Source organism: Neophocaena asiaeorientalis, unplaced genomic scaffold (genome assembly GCF_003031525.2).
Source record: "Neophocaena asiaeorientalis asiaeorientalis breed wild unplaced genomic scaffold, Neophocaena_asiaeorientalis_V1.1 scaffold258, whole genome shotgun sequence".
Taxonomy (NCBI): Eukaryota; Metazoa; Chordata; class Mammalia; order Artiodactyla; family Phocoenidae; genus Neophocaena; species Neophocaena asiaeorientalis.
The window spans coordinates 51522-70550 of record NW_020172591.1 but is presented as its reverse complement, the minus strand read 5'-3'; the positions used below and the strand labels follow the sequence as shown (position 1 = coordinate 70550).

Genomic DNA, 19029 nt, shown 5'->3' with positions numbered 1-19029 from the left:
TGATATACAGATGTGATACTCATTGAAGGTGGGTAATAGGTATTTTGTATATGTTTGAAACCTTTCATAAAAACTAGGACAAAAAGTTTAAGAGAGAAGGATGACTCTGGGGTTACCACAGCACAGAGATGTTTTTTACCATGATGAATTTTTATAAAATAAAATCAATTCTGATTAAATGACATGTTTAATAAATAACAAAACAAAAAATTATATTTTTACCTGTCAGCATCCTGTATCCAAAGCATAAGGCAACTATCAAAACAGCTAATACAGAGATTGATGCCAAAGCAATGATTATTGTCTCATCTCGGTTAAATGAGTGAGGTGGACCTAAAAGAAAACAAAGTTTTAAATATAGTCACCCTTTCTTTTTGGTATTTTGCTAAATACTGACAGAAAGGCTATATCAATATATAGTCAAATCAGCAGTGTTTTTGCATCAAATGAAATGAAAGAAAAATTAATAATAAATTTGTAATAACTGTAAATTGTATATTTTAAATCATATGCATTATTTTATATAGACGTAGAACACTGAAACACCTGGTTGCTGTGCTCTTAATTACTGAAATATCAACTATATCATGGAACAGCATAGACAGAACAGTATAATATTTAAAAGAACAATCTTTGAAATCACATTTGGTTTTCAATCTTGACAGTCTCTCAGTGGCCTTTAGAAAATTATTAGAATTTTCTGATCTTCAATTCTCTCATTTCTAAAAATAGTAATCTCTACCTCACAAGTCTTCTGTGAGGCTTAAGTGGGAGTCTAAGTACTTAGTACAGTGTTGAGTATATTCTACCTATGCAATAAATGTTATTATGTTTATCAATATTGGTATTATGATTATTAAGGAAAAGAGTATAGCTTTGCAGACAGTTAAACCTGAACTGGACTTCTTCCACATATTCTATGACCTTGGGAATATACCTTTACCTGTCTGAGCCTAAGCTTATTCACTTGCAGAAAGGGAACACACATATCTAAATCACAGGCCTATCATGAGCATGCAAACCATCTTATGTGTTAGTTCCATTCTTTGGATCAGATAATATCTAGAGAAATACCCTTTAGAATGGATGACTACAAACTAGAGCACATCCAGAAGAGAGCAAGTAGAACAGTGAAGGTGTAAGAACTCTGAAATGCGATGGGTAGAAAGAATTAGAAGTGTCAGATGTAGAAAAGGAGAAAACTTGAGGGGATATGGTAGCTGTCTTCATGTGAAAAAATGGACCTGTAGCTAGAGAGAATAACAAGATCCAATTAGTATCTGTTCAAGGACAGCTGTTATTAACCTAGCATACAGAAGAACTTAAGTTTATAAACAGAGCTGTCTAAAATGGAATGAATGGGACTTCCCTGGTGGCGCAGTGGTTAAGAATCCGTCTGCCAATGCAGGGGACATAGGTTCGAACCCTGGTCCAGGAAGATCCCACATGCCACGGAGCAACTAAGCCCGTGTGCCACAACTACTGAGCCTGCGCTATACAGCCCGCAAGCCACAACTACTGAGCCCGCGTACCACAACTACTGAAGCTGGCACGCCTAGAGCCCGTGCTCCACAACAAACAGAAACCACCGTCATGAGAAGCCCGCGGACCAAAACAAAGAGTAGCCCCCATATCCGCAACCAAAGAAAGCCTGCGCAGCAACGAAAACCCAACGCAGTCAAAAATAAAATTAAAAAAGAAAAAGAAAGGAATGAATTATCTTATGAGATAGCTGTTCATATTCATTTAACTGGAGGTATTCACGCAGTATTTGATAATAATGACCAGATACTGGGCTTAATGACTGCTAATATCTTTATTTAATCATTCTTTGCACTCTGTTAAAATCAAGCATATTGTGTTTTAAATCTTTTTCACTTTGGACATTATGTATTCTATCAAACTAGAAGGCTCTAAGGCAAACTCAAAACCCAGCATGGCAAAGAGTTCCTCTGATGGGCATTCCTGTTCTAAATGAATGTATCTGTCTCAAATTAAGCACAATTAAATATTAAAATATCAAAACAATATTTCGATACAATGATCTGTTGAAGCACTATAGTAGTCTCTTAATCTGCAGGACATTTATTGTATTTTAATAGACTAACATATTAATAATTGCACATAAATTTAACATATAGAGTAAGTTATAGGAGGAAACCTCATTTTACCGTGAGACATCACTTCATACATACACTAGGATGGCTATAATTTAAAAAAAGACAAAAGTGTTGGCAAGAATGGGGAGAGAAATTAGAACTCTTGTACATTATTGTTGGAATGTAAATGGTGCAGCTACAGTAGAAAGTATTTTGGAAGTTCCTCAAAAAGTTAAACCTAGCATTACCATAAAATCCAGCAATCCGACTCCTAGTCATATACCAAAAAGAATTAAAATTAACTGTTCAGAAACTTCTACAGAAATGTTCATGGCATCACTAACCACAATAGCCAAAAGTAGAAACAACACAAATGTTCATAAACTAATGATTGAATAAACAAAATGTGGTCTATCCATATAATGGATATATACAAAAGGTCACATATTCTATGATTCCATTTATTTATTATTTATTTATTTTGCGGTACACGGGCCTCTCATTGTTGTGGCCTCTCCCGTTGCGGAGCACAGGCTCCGGATGCGCAGGCTCAGCGGCCACGGCTCACGGGTCCAGCTGCTCCGCGGTATGTGGGATCTTCCCGGACCAGGGCACGAACCCGTATCCCCTGCATCGGCAGGCGGACTCTCAACCACTGCGCCACCAGGGAAGCCCTAAGATTCTATTTAAATGAAATACCCAGAATAGACAAATCCACAGAGACAGAAAGCAGATTAGTAGTTTCCAGGGACTCGGGTGAGGGGGAAATCTGCAGTGACTCCTTATCAGGTACAGAATTCCGTTTTGGATTGATGAAAATGTTTTGGAACTAGATAGAGGTTGCACAACACTGTAAATACACTAAATGGCACACTTTAACATGGTTATTTCTACGTTATATGAATTTTACCTTTAAAAAAACCTGACTTTAGAATATGCCCAACCCAAAAGAAAAACTATTTTCAACACACAAAAAACAGATACATGCACACACAAACTAAATAATATAGATTTTTTACAATAAGATATACACAAATTATTTTATGTGCTTATTGATCTTCCCTTTATTGACTGTCAGATCATTACTGACTTTCAGATACTTTGTATTTTTTTAAGGTAACTGAAGCTTTAAACTATAGTATAAGACAATCAGATTACAGATTCATTATTATGGAAGCTCACATTTTATTTTTACGGTCCACTGAAGTCAAAGAGAGAGAAAAGGTAGGAGGTGAAAAGTAGAGGACCAAACAAGAAACAAGGATATAGTGGAAAATAGTGACATTTAAAGTAAGGTAGAGAGTTTCAAGGAAGGCAGAAGAAAGGAAAAGAAAGACCAAAAGGTGTAACATGGTGAATGCTGACTTGACATGGCTTGTTCTTGTCATATTTACCATTCTATTGGGCAGTGAATATCAAAGAAAATGTCATCTATTTTTAAATCTCTCTGAAATTGAAATTCATAATCTTTAGGCTTGTTATTATTTTTAATAGACTTTATTATTTAGAGATGTTTAGGTTTACAGAAAAACTATGCAGAAAGTTCTGACAGTTCTCATATACCACCCCCCAACACACTATTTCTCTTATTAATAGCTTCCATTAGTGTATGCTATGCACTGAACTGTGTTCCCTTAAAAGTCATATGATGAAGCATTAACTACCAATGTGATGACTTTTGGACATGGGTCCTTTGGAAGACAGGTTTAGATGAGGCCATGAGAATGGGCTCACAGTGGGTGGGATTAATGTGCTTATAAGAAGAAACAAGAGAGTGTTTGCTTTCTCTTTCTCTGCCCTGTGAAGAACCAGTGAGAAGGAGGCCATCTGCAATCCCACAAGAGTTCTCAGTAGAACCCAATCACACTGGAACCCCAACCTCCAACTTCTAGCCTTCAGGAGGGTAAGAAAATAAATTTGTGTTTTTCAAGCCACTTGTTATGTTATTTTATTATGGCTGGGAAGGGGAACAGAATATGGCACCCCAAAATATGCCCCTTTGGCATAAGGATTTTCTTGAGCTGGTTATTTTTAAGAAACAGCAGATACTGGAGAAGCTCTGAAAACCTAATAGAAGTTATCCTTTTGTAAGGGATATTTACATTTCTAAGGGAAATATCCATTTGTAAAGGTATCTCCCTCTCTGTACCAGGAAGAGGAAGAATAAAACTGACTATAGAAAGCTTATACTTAAATCTGCATAACAACTATACCCTTGTTTATTTTGCTTTGCCTCGTAAATTCCCATAAGTGGTCTCCATCTCACCACTACCCCAATCTTCTTTGGTCTTTAGCTGGGGATGGCATATAAAAGGTGATAGCTTGGGCAATTTTGGAGAGTCACTCATTTTTCTCCTGGGTATCTCCCATGTATGTAGGAGGTATATACATGTTTGTTTTTCTACTGTCATTCTGTCTTGGTCTCAGCCAAGAACCTAGAAGGGTGGAGGGAAAATGATTTTTTCTCCCCTATAGCTGCTGGAGCAGACAAAGACAGTATGGAAACATTTATTACAAATTATGAACCAATACTGATACATTATTATTAAAGGCCATAGTTTCATTAAGTTTCAAGATTTGTGTTGTATAGTTCTACAGGTTTTAACAGATACATAATGGCATGTATCCATCATGACAGTATCATACAGAATAGCTTTGCTATCCTAAAAGTTCCCTGTGCTCCACCTACTCATATTTCACTCCAACTCCCACTCTGGCACTCATTGATTTTTACCTTTTCCATAATGTCATATAGTTGGAATAAAGTATGTAGCCTTTTCAGACTGGCTTCTTTCACTTAGCAATATGCATACAAGATTCCTCCATGTGTTTTTGTGGCTACAGTTTATTTTTAACAGTGAATAATATTCCATGGTACCCCAGTTTATCCATTCACCTATTGAAAGACATCTTGGATCCTTCTGGTTTTTGACAGCTATGAATAAAGTTGCTATAAACATTTGTGTACAGGTTTCTGTGTGGACAGAAGCTTTCAGCTCATCTGGATATTGAGTAGCATGACTGTTACATGGTATGGTAAGCCTTTGTTTAGCTTTGTAAAAAAACTGTCAAACTCTCTTCAAAGTGGCTGTCCTCTTTTGCATTCCTACCAGCAATGAATAGTTCCTGTTGTTCTACATCCTTGTCAGCATTAGGTGTAGTCAGTGTTTTGGATTTTAGCCATTCTAATAGATTTTTTCAAACTGGTATCTCATTGTTGTCTTAACTTGCAATTCCCTCATGACATAGGATGTTGAGCATATGCTTATTTGCCATCTGTCTATCTTCTATGGTGAGCTGTCCATTTAGATCTTCTCTCTACTTTTTAATTGGGCTGTTTGTTTTCTTATTGTTAGGTTTTAACAGTTCTTTGCATATTTCAGATACAAATCCTCTATCAGATATGTGTTTTGCAAATATTTTATCTTAGTGTGGATTGTCTTTTCACTGTCATGGTATCACGATAATGCTGGCCTCAGAATGAATTCGGAAGTGTTCTCTAAGCTCCTATTTTCTGGAAGAAATTATAGAGAACTGGTATCATTTCTTCTTTAAATGTTCTCTAGAATTCAACAATAAAGCCATCTCAGCTTGATGCTTTTGGTGTTAGAAAGTATTAATTATTGATTCAATTTCTTTAATAGATAAACACCTGTTCAGATTATATATTTCTCCCTGTGTGAGTTTTGGTAGATTGTGTCTTTCAAGGAATTGGTCCAATACGTCTAAGTTATCAAATCTGTTAACATAGAGTTGTTCATAATATTCCTTTACTATCCATGGGATCTGTAGTCATGACATTTCTTTCATTTATGATTATTAGAAATTTATTTCTTTTTTCATTTTTTTCTTGGAAGCCTGGCTAGAGGTTTATCAATTTTATTGATCTTTTTAAAGAACCAGCTTTTGGTTTTGTTGCCTTTTCTCTATTAATTTCCTGTTTTCAATTCAATTGATCTCTGATCTAACTTTTACTCCTTTCCTTCTGCTTATTTTGGATTTAATTTGCTCCTCTTTTTCTAGTTTCCTAAGGTAAAAACTTAGGAAATCACTAGAATTTATTATTGAAGGAAAAAAAGGGGCATACAAAATTAAATCCAATTCATCTAGTTAACATTAAAATAAAATATCTGCCCCAATTTTAGCACCCATGTGAAACCAAGCAGGCCCTGTGGGACTCCTGGGCACAAAACCCTTTCTGTGTCCCCCGTTTCTTGTTTGTAGGAAATAGGCTTCATTCCGCCTCCATGACCTTCCCTGAGTTCCAAAGGGCAGGTTCAAACAGTTCCTAATCGAGGAAGGGAGGGGATGCAGAGACAGGGAGGAGTAGTAAAAAAACAATAGTGCAGCTTTGGAGCAGGGTACTGGTTCCTCCTCAAGGGATATACATATCAGTATCTTTGAGCTCCTCTGCAGTACGAAAACCCCCACCAAATGGAAGATGTTAACTGCTTGATGAGGCATTCTTCATTCCAGAGAGGTCACAGTTCGATAACCTCGAGGACCACAGAATCCTATCATGAGACCACCTGACACCAGATGATCTCTAGACTGAAGGAATGCAGGTCCTGCAGGCACCCAGATCCTTATAAGCAACCCCTCCCCTTGAGTATAAGACTCCTCACAAACCGCCCCCCCACCACACTGGGACACAGTTTTGAGGGCATTAGCCTGCTCTGGCCCCCTTTGCCTGGCAAAGCAATAAAGCTATTCTTTTCTACTTCATCCAAACTCTTTCTCTGAGATTCAAACTGGGGCTGGTGTACAGAGGCTGATTTTCAGTATCAAATGTGACAGACAAAATTTATTTTTCCTAGAATGAAGTTGTTCTTTAACTGCATTAATACAAATTCACAAATCTAGTATGAAACAAAGGTTTGCTATTTGCAAATTAGAAAGGCTAATTATTTAAATGGATATTTATTTCCTTATGTAATTCAAACACATATGAATTAATAAAGTAATGTCTTGAAAACATTACAAATGCCAACTATATGGTACTTACATTTTTTTTTATTTCAGAGGAAAAAATGAGATAAAAATTACACTGCTTAAAGTATACCTCAAGCTATGACTTGTCACCTAGATTTTTATTTTTTGAATCGGACATCTATGATCTGTTTTTTCATACATCTCTTTTTAAAAAAATCTAGATATAACTGATGTACAACAATATTATTTTCAGGTGTAAAACAATGATTCAACATACATTTCTCTCCTATGTGCCATTAAAATCATCACTGAGAAAGTAACACAGCATTTCTTAAAAGAGTGCTATTCACTATCATCTTGAAAAGGGAACCCTCATACACTGTTGGTAGGAAAGTAAACTGGTACAGCCATTATGGAAAACAGTACGGAGATTCCTTAAAAACTTCAAAATATAGTTACCATATGATCCAGCAATTCCATTCCAGGCCATATATACGGAAAAAACAAAAACTGTAATTTAAAAAGATACATGCTCCCCTATTCATAGCAGCACTATGTTAAAACAACAAGACATGGAAGAAACCTAAATGCCCAGTGACAGATGAATGGATAAGGTAGATGTGGTATACAGATATAGATATAGATATATAGATAAAATATGATATTACTCAGCCATAAAAATAAAGAATGAAAGAATGTCATTTAAAGAAACATGGATGGACCTAGAGATTATCATACTAAGTAAAGTAAGTCAGACAGACAAAGACAAATATATCACTTATATGTGGAATCTAAAGAAAAAATTGGTACAAATGAACTTATTTACCGAAGAGAAACCGACTCACAAACATAGAAAACAAACTTACAGTTACCAAAGGGGAAAGGAGGAGCAGGAGAAATAAATTAGGAATTTGGGATTAACAGGTACAAACTACCATAAAAAAATAAACAACAAGGACCTACTGTATAGCACAGGACACTGTAACTATATTCCATATCTTGTAATGACCTATAATGAAAAAGAATCTGAAAAACAATATATATACACACACATATATACATATATATTTTGCTATACACCTAAAACACTGTAAATCAACTATACTTCAATTTAAAAAAAAAACAAAACAAAAAAGCAACTTTATCACCCCGAAGATAAACTCTGTAACCATTAACCATTAACTCCTTATTCTCCCCTTCTCCAACAATCTGGTAAACTCCAGTCTACTTTCTTTCTCTATGAATATGCCTACGATTGATATTTCATGTAAATGGATTCATACAATATTTGCTCTTTTCTGTCTGGCTTATTTCATTTAGCATAATGTTTTCAAGGTTCCTCCATGTTGCAGTATATAGGTTATCTTTTCCCCTTCTTAATATGTCCACTGAAGTACAAAAGTTTTAAATTTTGATGAAGTCTAATTTATCTACTTTTTCCTTTGTTGCCTACGGTTTGGTGTCATATGTAAGAATTCACTGCTAAAGCCTAGGTCATGAAGATGTAGTCCTATATTTTCCTCTAAAAGTTCTATGGTTTTAGCTTTTATATTGAGGTTGTTGAACCATTTTGAGTTAATTTTTGTATATGGTGTGAAGTAGGGAGTCAACTTCATTCTTTTGCATATGGATGTTAGAGTGTTTTTAACTCAATCCAAACAATCTTTGTCTCTTAACTGGAATATTTAATCTATTTACATTTAAGATACTTAGTGACACATTTGTGTTTATATCTACTATTTTATTTTAGACTACTGGACCATGCCAACTAGTTTTCCGGGCAGTAGAAAGACCTTAGAATATGGTAACAATTATTACACTCTCCATGATTAATTATTGATGTCATATTTTAGTCCCTTTTTTAAAACTCCATGAACAATTATTCTGAGCAAAAGTGCTACAATGAGAACTTTCATATGCTTCTTGTTTGTAGTGCAAATAGGTACAGCTTTTTTAATTTTTGAATTTTATTTATTTTTTTATACAGCAGGTTCTTATTAGTCATCAATTTTATACACATCAGTGTATACATGTCAATCCCATTCACCCAATTCAGCACACCACCATCCCCACCCCACCACGGTTTTCCCCCCTTGGTGTCCATACTTTTGTTCTCTACATCTGTGTCTCAATTTCTGCCCTGCAAACCGGTTCATCTGTACCATTTTTTTTTTGTTTTTTTTTTTTGTTTTGTTTTTTGTTTTTTGTGGTACGTGGGCCTCTCACTGCTGTGGCCTCTCCCGTTGCGGAGCACAGGCTCTGGACGCACAGGCTCAGCGGCCATGGCTCACGGGCCCAGCTGCTCCGCAGCATGTGGGATCTTCCCGGACCGGGTCATGAACCCGTGTCCCCTGCATCGGCAGGCGGACTCTCAACCACTGCGCCACCAGGGAAGCCCCATCTGTACCATTTTTATAGGTTCCACTTACATGTGTTAATATACGATATTTGTTTTTCTCTTTCTGACTTACTTAACTCTGTATGACAGTCTCTAGATCCAGCCACATCTCAACAAATGACTCAATTCAGTTCATTTTTATGGCTGAGTAATATTCCATTTTATATATGTACCATATCTTCTTTATCCATTCATCTGTCGATGGGCATTTAGGTTGCTTCTGTGACCTAGCTGTTGTAAATAGTGCTGCAATGAACATTGGGGTGCATGTGTCTTTTTGAATTATGGTTTTCTGTGGGTATATACCCAGTAGTGGGATTGTTGGATCATATGGTAATTCTATTTTTAATTTTTAAAGGAACCTCCATACTGTTCTCCATAGTGGCTGTATCACTTTACAATCCCACGAACAGTGCAAGAGGGTTCCCTTATCTCCACACCCTCTCCAACATTTGTTGTTTGTAGATTTTCTGATGATGCCCATTCTAACCGGTGTGAGGTGATACCTCGTAGTTTCCATTTGCATTTCTCTAATAATTAGTGATGTTGAGCAGCTTTTCATGTGCTTCTTGGCCATCTGTATGTATTCTTTGGAGATATGTCTATTTAGGTCTTTTGCCCATTTTTGGATTTGGTTGTTGGTTTTTTGAATATCGAGATGCATGAGCTATTTATATATTTTGGAGATTAATCCTTTGTCTGCTGATTTGTTTGCAAATATTTTCTCCCATTCTGAGGGTTGTCTTTTTGTCTTCTTTATGGTTTCCTTTGCTGTGCAAAAGCTTTTAAGTTTCATTAGGTCCCATTTGTTTATCTTTGTTTTTATTTCCATTACTCTAGGAGGTGGATCAAAAAAGATCTTGCTGTGATTTATGTAAAAGAGTGTTCTTCCTATGTTTTCCTCTAAGAGTTTTATAGTGTCCAGTCTTACATTTAGATCTCGAATCCGATTTGAGTTTATTTTTGTGTATGGTGTTAGGGAGTGTTCTAAGTAGCTGTCCCGTTTACCCAGCACCACTTATTGAAGAGACTGTCTTTTCTCCATTGTATATCCTTACCTCCTTTGTCATAGATCAGTTGACCATAGGTGCATGGGTTTTTCTCTGGGCTTTCTATCTTGTTCCATGGTCTATGTTTCTGTTTTTGTGCCAGTACCATATTGTCTTGATTACTGTAGCTTTCTACTATAGTCTGAAGTCAGGGAGCCTGATTCCTCCAGCTCCTTTTTTTTCTCTCAAGACTGCTTTGGCTATTCCGGGTCTTTTGTGTCTCCATACAAATTTTAAGATTTTTTGTTCTAGTTCTGTAAAAAATGCCATTGGTAATTTGATAGGGAGTACATTGCATCTGTACATTGCTTTAGGTAGTATAGTCATTTGCACAATATTGATTCTTCCAATCCAAGAACATGGTATATCTCTCCATCTGTTGGTATCATCTTTAATTTCTTTCATCAGTGTCTAATTTTTCTGCATACAGGTCTTTTGTCTCTCTAGGTAAGTTTATTCCTAGGTATTTTATTCGTTTTGTTATAATTGAAATGGGAGTATTTCCTTAATTTCTCTTTCAGATTTTTCATCATTAGTGGATAGAAATGCAAGAGATTTCTGTTCATTAATTCTGTATCCTAGAACTTTACCAAATTCATTGATTAGCTCTAGTAGTTCTCTGGTGGCATTCTTAGGATTCTCTATGTATAGTATCATGTCATCTGCAAGCAGTGACAGTTTTACTTCTTCTTTTGCAATTTGGATTCCTTTTATTTCTTTTTCTTCTCTGATTGCCGTGGCTAGGACTTCCAAAACTGTTTTGAGTAACAGTGGTGAGAGTGCACATCCTTGTCTTGTCCCTGATCTTAGAGGAAACGCTTTCAGTTTTTCACCATTGAGAATGATGTTTGCTGTGGGTTTGTCATAGATGGCCTTTATCATGTTGAGGTAGGTTCACTCTATGCCCACTTTCTGAAGAGTTTTTATCATAAATGGGTGTTGAATTTTGTCAAAAGCTTTTTCTGCCTCTATTGAGATGAACATATGCTTTTTATTCTTCAATTTGTTAATATGGTGTATTACATTGACTGATTTGCATATACTGAAGAATCCTTGTATCCCTGGGATAAATCCCACTTGATCATGGTGTATGATCCTTTTAATGTACTGTTGGATACTGTTTGCTAGTATTTTTGTTGAGGATTTCTGCATATATATTAGTCAGTGATACTGGTGTGTAATTTTCTTTTTATGTAGTATCTTTGTCTGGTTTTGGTACTGGGGTGATGGTGGCCTCACAGAACGAGATGTGAGTGTTCCTTCCTTGCAATTTTTTGAAAGAGTTTGAGAAGGATGGGTGTTAGTTCTTCTCTAAATGTTTGATAGAATTCACCTGTGAAGCCATCTGGTTCTGGACTTTTGTTTGTTGGAAGATTTTTAATGACAGTTTCAATTTCAATGCTTGTGATTGGTCTGTTCATATTTTCTATTTCTTCCTGGTTCAGTCTTGGAAGGTTATACCTTTCGAAGAATTTGTCCATTTCTTCCAGGCTGTCCATTTTATTGGCATAGAGTTGCTTGTAGTAGTCTCTTGGGATGCTTTGCATTTCTGTGGTGTCTGTTGTAACTTCTCTGTTTTCATTTCTAATTTTATTGATTTGAGTCCTCTCCCTCTTTTTCTTGAGGAGTCTGGCTAATGACTTATCAATTTTGTTTATCTTATCAAAGAACCAGCTTTTAGTTTTATTGATCTTTCCTGTTGTTTTCTTTATTTCTAGTTCATTTATTTCTGCTCTGATTTTTATGATTTCTTTCCTTCTGCTAACTTTGGGTTTTGTTTGTTCTTCTTTCTCTAGTTCCTTTAGGAGTAAGGTTACATTGTTTATTTGAGATTTTTCTTGTTTCTTGAGGTAGGCTTGTATAGCTATAACCTTCCCTCTTAGAATTGTTTTTGCCGCATCCCATATGTTTTGGATCGTTATGTTTCCATTGTCATTTGTCTCCAGGTATTGTTGGATTTCCTCTTTGATTTCTTCAGTGATCTCCTGGTTATTTAGTAACGTATTGTTTAGCCTCCGTGTGTTAGTGTGTTTTATGTTTTTTCCCCTGTAATTCATTTCTAATCTCATAGTGTTATGGTCAGAAAAGATGCTTGATATGATTTCAATTTTCTTAAATTTACTGAGGCTTGATTTGTGACCCAAGATGTGATCTATCCAGGAGAATGTTCCAAGCGCACTTCAGAAGAAAGTGTAATCTGCTGTTTTCGGATGGAATGTCCTATAAACATCAATAAATCTATCTGGTCTATTGTGTCATTTAAAGCTTGTGTTCCCTTACTTATTTTCATTTTGGATGATCTGTCCATTGGTGTAAGTGAGGTGTTCAAGTCCTCCACTATTATTGTGTTACTGTCGTTTTCCTCTTTTATAGCTGTTAGCAGTTCCCTTATGTATTGAGGTGCTCGTTTGTTGGGTGCATATATATTTATAATTTTTATATCTTCTTCTTGGATTGATCCCGTGATCATTATATAGTGTCCTTCCTTGTCTCTTGTAACATTCTTTAATGTCTATTTTATCTGATATGAGTATTGCTACTCCAGCTTTCTTTTGATTTCCATTTGCATGGAATATCTTTTTTGATCCCCTCACTTTCAGTCTGAATGTGTCCCTAGGTCTGAGGTGGGTCTCTCGGAGACAGCATACGTATGGGTCTTGTTTTTGTATCCATTCAGCCAGTCTGTGTCTTTTGGATGGAGCATTTAATGCATTCACGTTTAAGGTAATTATCGATATGTATGTTCCTATGACCATTTTCTTGATTTGTTTTGGGTTTGTTTTTGTAGGTCCTTTTCTTCTCTTGTGTTTCCCACTTAGAGAAATTCCTTTAGCATTTGTTGTAGAGCTGGTTTGGTGGTGCTGAATCCTCTTAGCTTCTGCTTGTCTGTAATGCTTTTGATTTCTCCATCGAATCTGAATGAGATCCTTGCCGTGTAGAGTAATCTTGGTTGTAGGTTCTTCCCTTTCATCACTTTAAGTATATCATGCCACTCCCTTCTGGCTTGTAGAGTTTCTGCTGAGAAATCAGCTGTTAACCTTATGGGAGTTCCCTTGTATGTTATTTGTCCTTTTTCCCTTTCTGCTTTCAAGAATTTTTCTTTGTCTTTAATTTTTGCCAATTTGATTACTATGTGTCTCAGCGTGTTTCTCCTTGGGTTTATCCTGTATGGGACTCTGTGCACTTCCTGGACTTGGGTGGCTATTTCCTTTCCCATGTTAGGGAAGTTTTCGACTATAATCTCTTCAGATATTTTCTCTGGTCCTTTCTCTCCCTTTTCTACTTCTGGGACCCCTATAATGCTAATGTTCATGTGTATAATGTTGTCCCAGAGGTCTTTTAGGCTGTCTTCATTTCTTTTCATTCTTTTTTGTTTATTCTGTTCTGCAGCAGTGAATTCCGCCATTCTGTCTTCCAGGTCCCTTATCCGTTCTTCTGCCTCAGTTTTTCTGCTGTTGATTCCTTCTAGTGTAGTTTTCATTTCAGTTATTGTATTGTTCATCTCTGTTTGTTTGTTCTTTTATTTGTCTAGGTGTTTTTTATACATTTCTTGCATCTTTTCGTTCTTTGCCTCCATTCTTTTTCTGAGTTCCTGGATCATCTTCACTGTCATTATTCTGAATTCTTTTTCTGGAAGGTTGCCTATCTCCACTTCATTTAGTTGTTTTTCTGGGGTTTTATCTTGTTCCTTCATCTGGCACATAGGCCTCGGCATTTTCATCTTGTCTATCTTTCTGTGATTTTTTTTTCCCCCCCACAGGGTGCAGGATTGTAGTTCTTCTTGCTTTTGCTGTCTGCCCTCTGGTACAACTTCTTTGGCAACAGTTTAGCTCTATCTCCTATGATTAAGCAATTCTACTCTTAGGTATAGACTTTGGAGAAACACATGCACATGTGTACCAGGACATACATTCATGAATGTTCACAGTTGAATTATTCTCAATATACAAAAATTAGAAACAACCCAAATGTCTATCATCAAGAGAATGGACAAGTAATTGTTGTATATCTATACAATGGAATACTATGCAGCAGTGTGGAAATGACTTGCATTCATTATATTAAAAACAAATATGCCAGAAGAACTACAGCTTTGTCAGTAACACAAACAAATCTGAAAACATCTTGTTGGGTGAAGGAAGCAAGACACAAAAGAAAAGGCTCTGAGTTAATTAATATAAAGTTTAAAAACTGGAAAAATTTAACTATATTAAACTCTTGGGCATATATCAGAAGATAGAGAAACTAAAGAAAGATTACAGAAAAAATTATGGAAATCAAGGAAATGATTATCATAAGAGTCAGAATAACAGCTATCCTGAAAAGGCGGAACAATGAGTTGTGATTAGGAAGAGACAAAACACAGGGGTCATCTGGGATATTTTTCTGGATTTTGCTTTGATGATGCTTTATGTTGAACTGTATATATTTTATATCATATGTTTTACTATAAAATACTTAAGCCCAGAAAAAAAGACTAGAAGGAAATGTACTGAAATGTTAGCAAAGATTTTGAACAATTTTTATATATGTATTTTCTAAATATTCTACAATAAATATGGATTATTTTCTACTTTAAGCAGCAGAAAACCCAACAACCATCATTTTAAAAGAACTCACTGCTTGTTCTCTAGGAGTTCACAACGTAGTACCAGTTTTCATGTATGAGCTTCCCTCTTTATTGGCTGTGTACAAAATGTTCCTGCTTTACTATCATAAGGAATTATCCTCTAACATCTGACTTTTGGTATCCCAGTTTCTCTGAATGTCTGAGTTTAGAAATGCTAGTATCTGATACTCAAGATTTACTGCACAAACAAAAATTCTCCTTAACCCCTACTATTAACCACCATTATTAACTGCCACAATTGTATAGTGCCAAACTATATAATAAAATGATAGTTTTCAACTTATTTTCCTTTGTCTACAAAATATAAACATACCACAGGCATCTTAACAATTTCACACTGTCACCGTTAAATCCTACTTTATATGAAATGGCCAGTAGGTTTACAAAAAAAAACCAAAAACAGCTATTATCCTCTGCTCTCCTTATTCTCAAATATTAAAAGATAAGATTAATAAAATAGGCATATAATAAATCAAATACACAGGGCTATCTACATCTTAGAAGAATCATCAACATAGGATAGTCAAAGGATGTCTTTACAATGAACTATAGAATAAGGGGAGGGGAACAAAACCATTTAAGAGATGTTCTTAAGTACAGTTAAAGTGTTCTGCATAACTGTGAGCTGCTGAAAAATCATTGAGGCAGATAGATCAGCCTGATATGAAACCAAAAGTTCTGGGATGATGTTCACGAGAAGCTTGGCATTCATTATGAAGCCAAGAATACTGCAAAAAACAGATTCGATAAGGAATAAATGCAGTTGTAAATCAAAGAATGTTCCTCACAACTGTATGTCTGTTCAAACAGCACCATGTGCAGCATTATCTATAAGTAAATGACACTTCCAGATTACAAAGCAATGGCTACCATCAAAAACATACGATCAGGTAGATTTTCTTCTGCAAAAGATCCACATTTTATTTAGCAAAACTAATAAACATGGCAGTATCTTTGTAATAAATAATGGAACCAAATGCTTTATGGATGGCACTGATAAAAACAGAGGAACCAACAAGCTAAATAAAAAGCCATCTTATTCTGCAGTGGAATTCAACAGATTTTGTAGTCATTATATATTCTTTTACTACCAAAAGAAAACCTGAAATAGCTGAGAAGATGAGAAGAGCTATACCCAGTCTTAAAAATGGTAGTTGATGGGCTTCCTGGCAGCGCACTAGTTAAGTATCTGCCTGCTGGGCAGGGGACACAGGTTCGAGCCCTGGACCGGGAGTATCTCACATGCCGTGGAGCAACTAAGCCCGTGTGCCACACTACTGAGCCTACGCTCTACAGCCCATGGGCCAAAACTACTGAGCCTACATGCTGCAACTACTGAAGCCCACGCACTTAGAGACTGTGCTCTGCAACAAGAGAAGCCACTGCAATGAGAAGCCCACGAACCACAATGAAGAGTAGTCCTTGCTCCCCGCAACTAGAGAAAGCCTGCAGGCAGCAATGAAGACCCAACACAGCCAAAAATAAATTTAAAAAAAAAGAAAAAGGTAGTTGAGCCATCGACAGAAGTTGTAGGGGGTGTAATTTAAGCATGCTTCAAAAGAACATAAGTGTTGGTTTTACCTGTAATAAAGGGCAACTGATATCTTCTGTGCATGCCAGATGTAGAAATACCATGAGAAAAACTACAAGGATAGTAATATGAGGTACTATGTTTCATATTTGGCCTAAATGAAGACATTCTTAAATAGGAAACTCGTGCCAGGCAGGGTCAAATTTGGATTCTCTAAACGTATGTTGAAGAGCTAGAACTTACAAGTTTTGAATAATCTTTAAGATGTAACATAAGGAAAGAGGTCTCTGCCCTTGACCTGTCGCAACTATTTAGCTGTGTAGGAATAATCATGTGTATGTGCCAGGATAATCTCCTTGATTAGGAAATACAGCAGCTGGTTTCTGGAATATGTAGAATAACTGCATCAATCAACTAATGTAGGGCGGGGGGGTGCCTTCAAGATGGCAGAGGAGTAAGACGTGGAGATCACCTTCCTCCCAACAAATACATCAGAAATATATCTACATGTGGAACAACAACTACAGAACACCTACTAAATGCTGGCAGAAGACCTCAGACTTCCTGAGAGGCAAGAAACTCCCCACGTACCTGGGTAGGGCAAAAGAAAAAAGGAAAAACAGAGACAAAAGAATAGGGAGAGGACCTCCACCTCGGGGAGGGAGGTGTGAAGGAGGAAAGGTTTCCACACACTAGGAAGCTCCTTCACTGGTTGAGCCAGGGGCTGTGGGGGGGTTGGTGGTGGGAAGCTTCAGGACCACAGAGGAGCGCGCAATGACAGGGGTGCAGAGGGCAAAGTGGGGAGACTTCCGCACAGAGAATCGCTGCCGATCACCTGCCGGGGCGGATGGGGACTGGGAGCTGAGGCTCGGGCTTCGGAGGTCGGATCCCAGGGAGAGGACTGGGGTTGGCTGCGTGAACACTGCTTGAAGGGGGCTAGTGCGGCACAGCTAGCCGGGAGGGAGTCTGGGGAAAAGTCTGGAACTGCCTAAGAGGCAAGAGACCATTGTTTCCGGGTGCGCGAGGAGAGGGGATTCAGAGCACTGCCTAAACGAACTCCAGAGATGGGCATGAGGCACGGCTATCAGCACGGACCTCAGAGATGGGCATGAAATGCTAAGGCTGCTACTGCAGCCACCAAGAAGCCTGTATGCAAGCACAGGTCACTATCCATACCTCCCCTCCTGGGAGTCTGTGCAGCCAACCACTGCCAGAGTGCCGTGATCCAGGGACTACTTCCCTAGGAGAACACATGGCGCGCCTCAGGCTGTTGCAATGTCATGTTGGTCTCTGCCGCCGCCGCAGGCTCGCCCCGCATTCCGTACCCCTCCCTCCCTCCCCCCACCCCGGACCTGAGTGAGCCAGAGCCCCCTAATCAGCTGCTATTTTAACCCTGTCTTGTCTGAGTGAAGAAGAGATGCCCACAGGCGACCTACACGCAGAGGCGAGGCCAAAGCCAAAGCTGAAACCCAGGAGCTGTGTGAACGAGGAAAAGAAATGAAAATCTCTCCCAGAGCCTCAGAAGCAGTGGATTAAATCTCAACAATCAACTTGATGTAGACTGCATCTTCGGAATACCTGAATAGACAATGAATCATCCCAAAATTGAGGGGGTGGACTTTGGGAGCAACTGTAGACTTGGGGTTTGCTTTCTGCATCTAATTTGTTTCTGGTTTATGTTTAACTTAGTTTAGTATTTAGAGATTATTATCATTGGTAGATTTGTTTATTGATTTGGTTTCTCTCTTCCTTTTGTTTTAAATTATAGATGTATATATTATTTTCCTTTTTCTCATTTTGTGAGTGTGTAAGTGTATGCTGCTTTGTGTGATTTTGCCTGTATAGCTTTGCTTTTGCCATTTCTCCTAGGGTTCTGACTGTCCTTTTTTTTTTAGCATAGTTTTTAGCACTTGTTATCATTGGTGCATTTTGGTTTTTGGTTTGGTTGCTCCCTGCTTTCCTTCCCATTTTTTTTTTACTACTTTTTTTTTTTTTTCTTTTCAGTACACGGGCCTCTCACTGTTGTGGTCCCTCCCACTGCAGAGCAGAGGGTCCGGACGTGCAGGCTTAGCGGCCATGGCTCACAGGCCCAGCTGCTCTGTAGCACGTGGGATCCTCCTGGACCGGGGCACGAACCCGTGTCCTCTGCATTGGCAGGTGGAAACCTCAACCACTGTGCGACCAGGGAAGCCCTTATTACTTTTTAAGATTTTTATTCTTTTTTTTTTTTTTTTTTTTTTTTTTTTTGTGGTACGTGGGCCTCTCACTGTTGTGGCCTCTCCCGTTGCAGAGCACAGGCTCCGGAAGCACAGGCTCAGCGGCCATGGCTCACGGTCCCAGCCGCTCTGCGGCATGTGGGCTCTTCCCAGACCGGGGAACGAACCCATGTC

General features: G+C 37.7%; 1 protein-coding gene across 1 annotated transcript in view; it reads right to left on the bottom strand.

Annotated features, from left to right (window-relative positions):
• The window catches only part of BMPR2 (bone morphogenetic protein receptor type 2), a gene marked incomplete at its 5' end in the record, with an annotated part of 100872 nt that overhangs the window by 42521 nt on the left and 39322 nt on the right, over positions 1 to 19029 (bottom strand). Inside the window, one exon of the mRNA XM_024738327.1 lies at positions 223 to 333. Coding sequence (XP_024594095.1) covers positions 223 to 333 — 111 coding nt within the window. The remainder of the gene's footprint in view (positions 1 to 222; positions 334 to 19029) is intronic.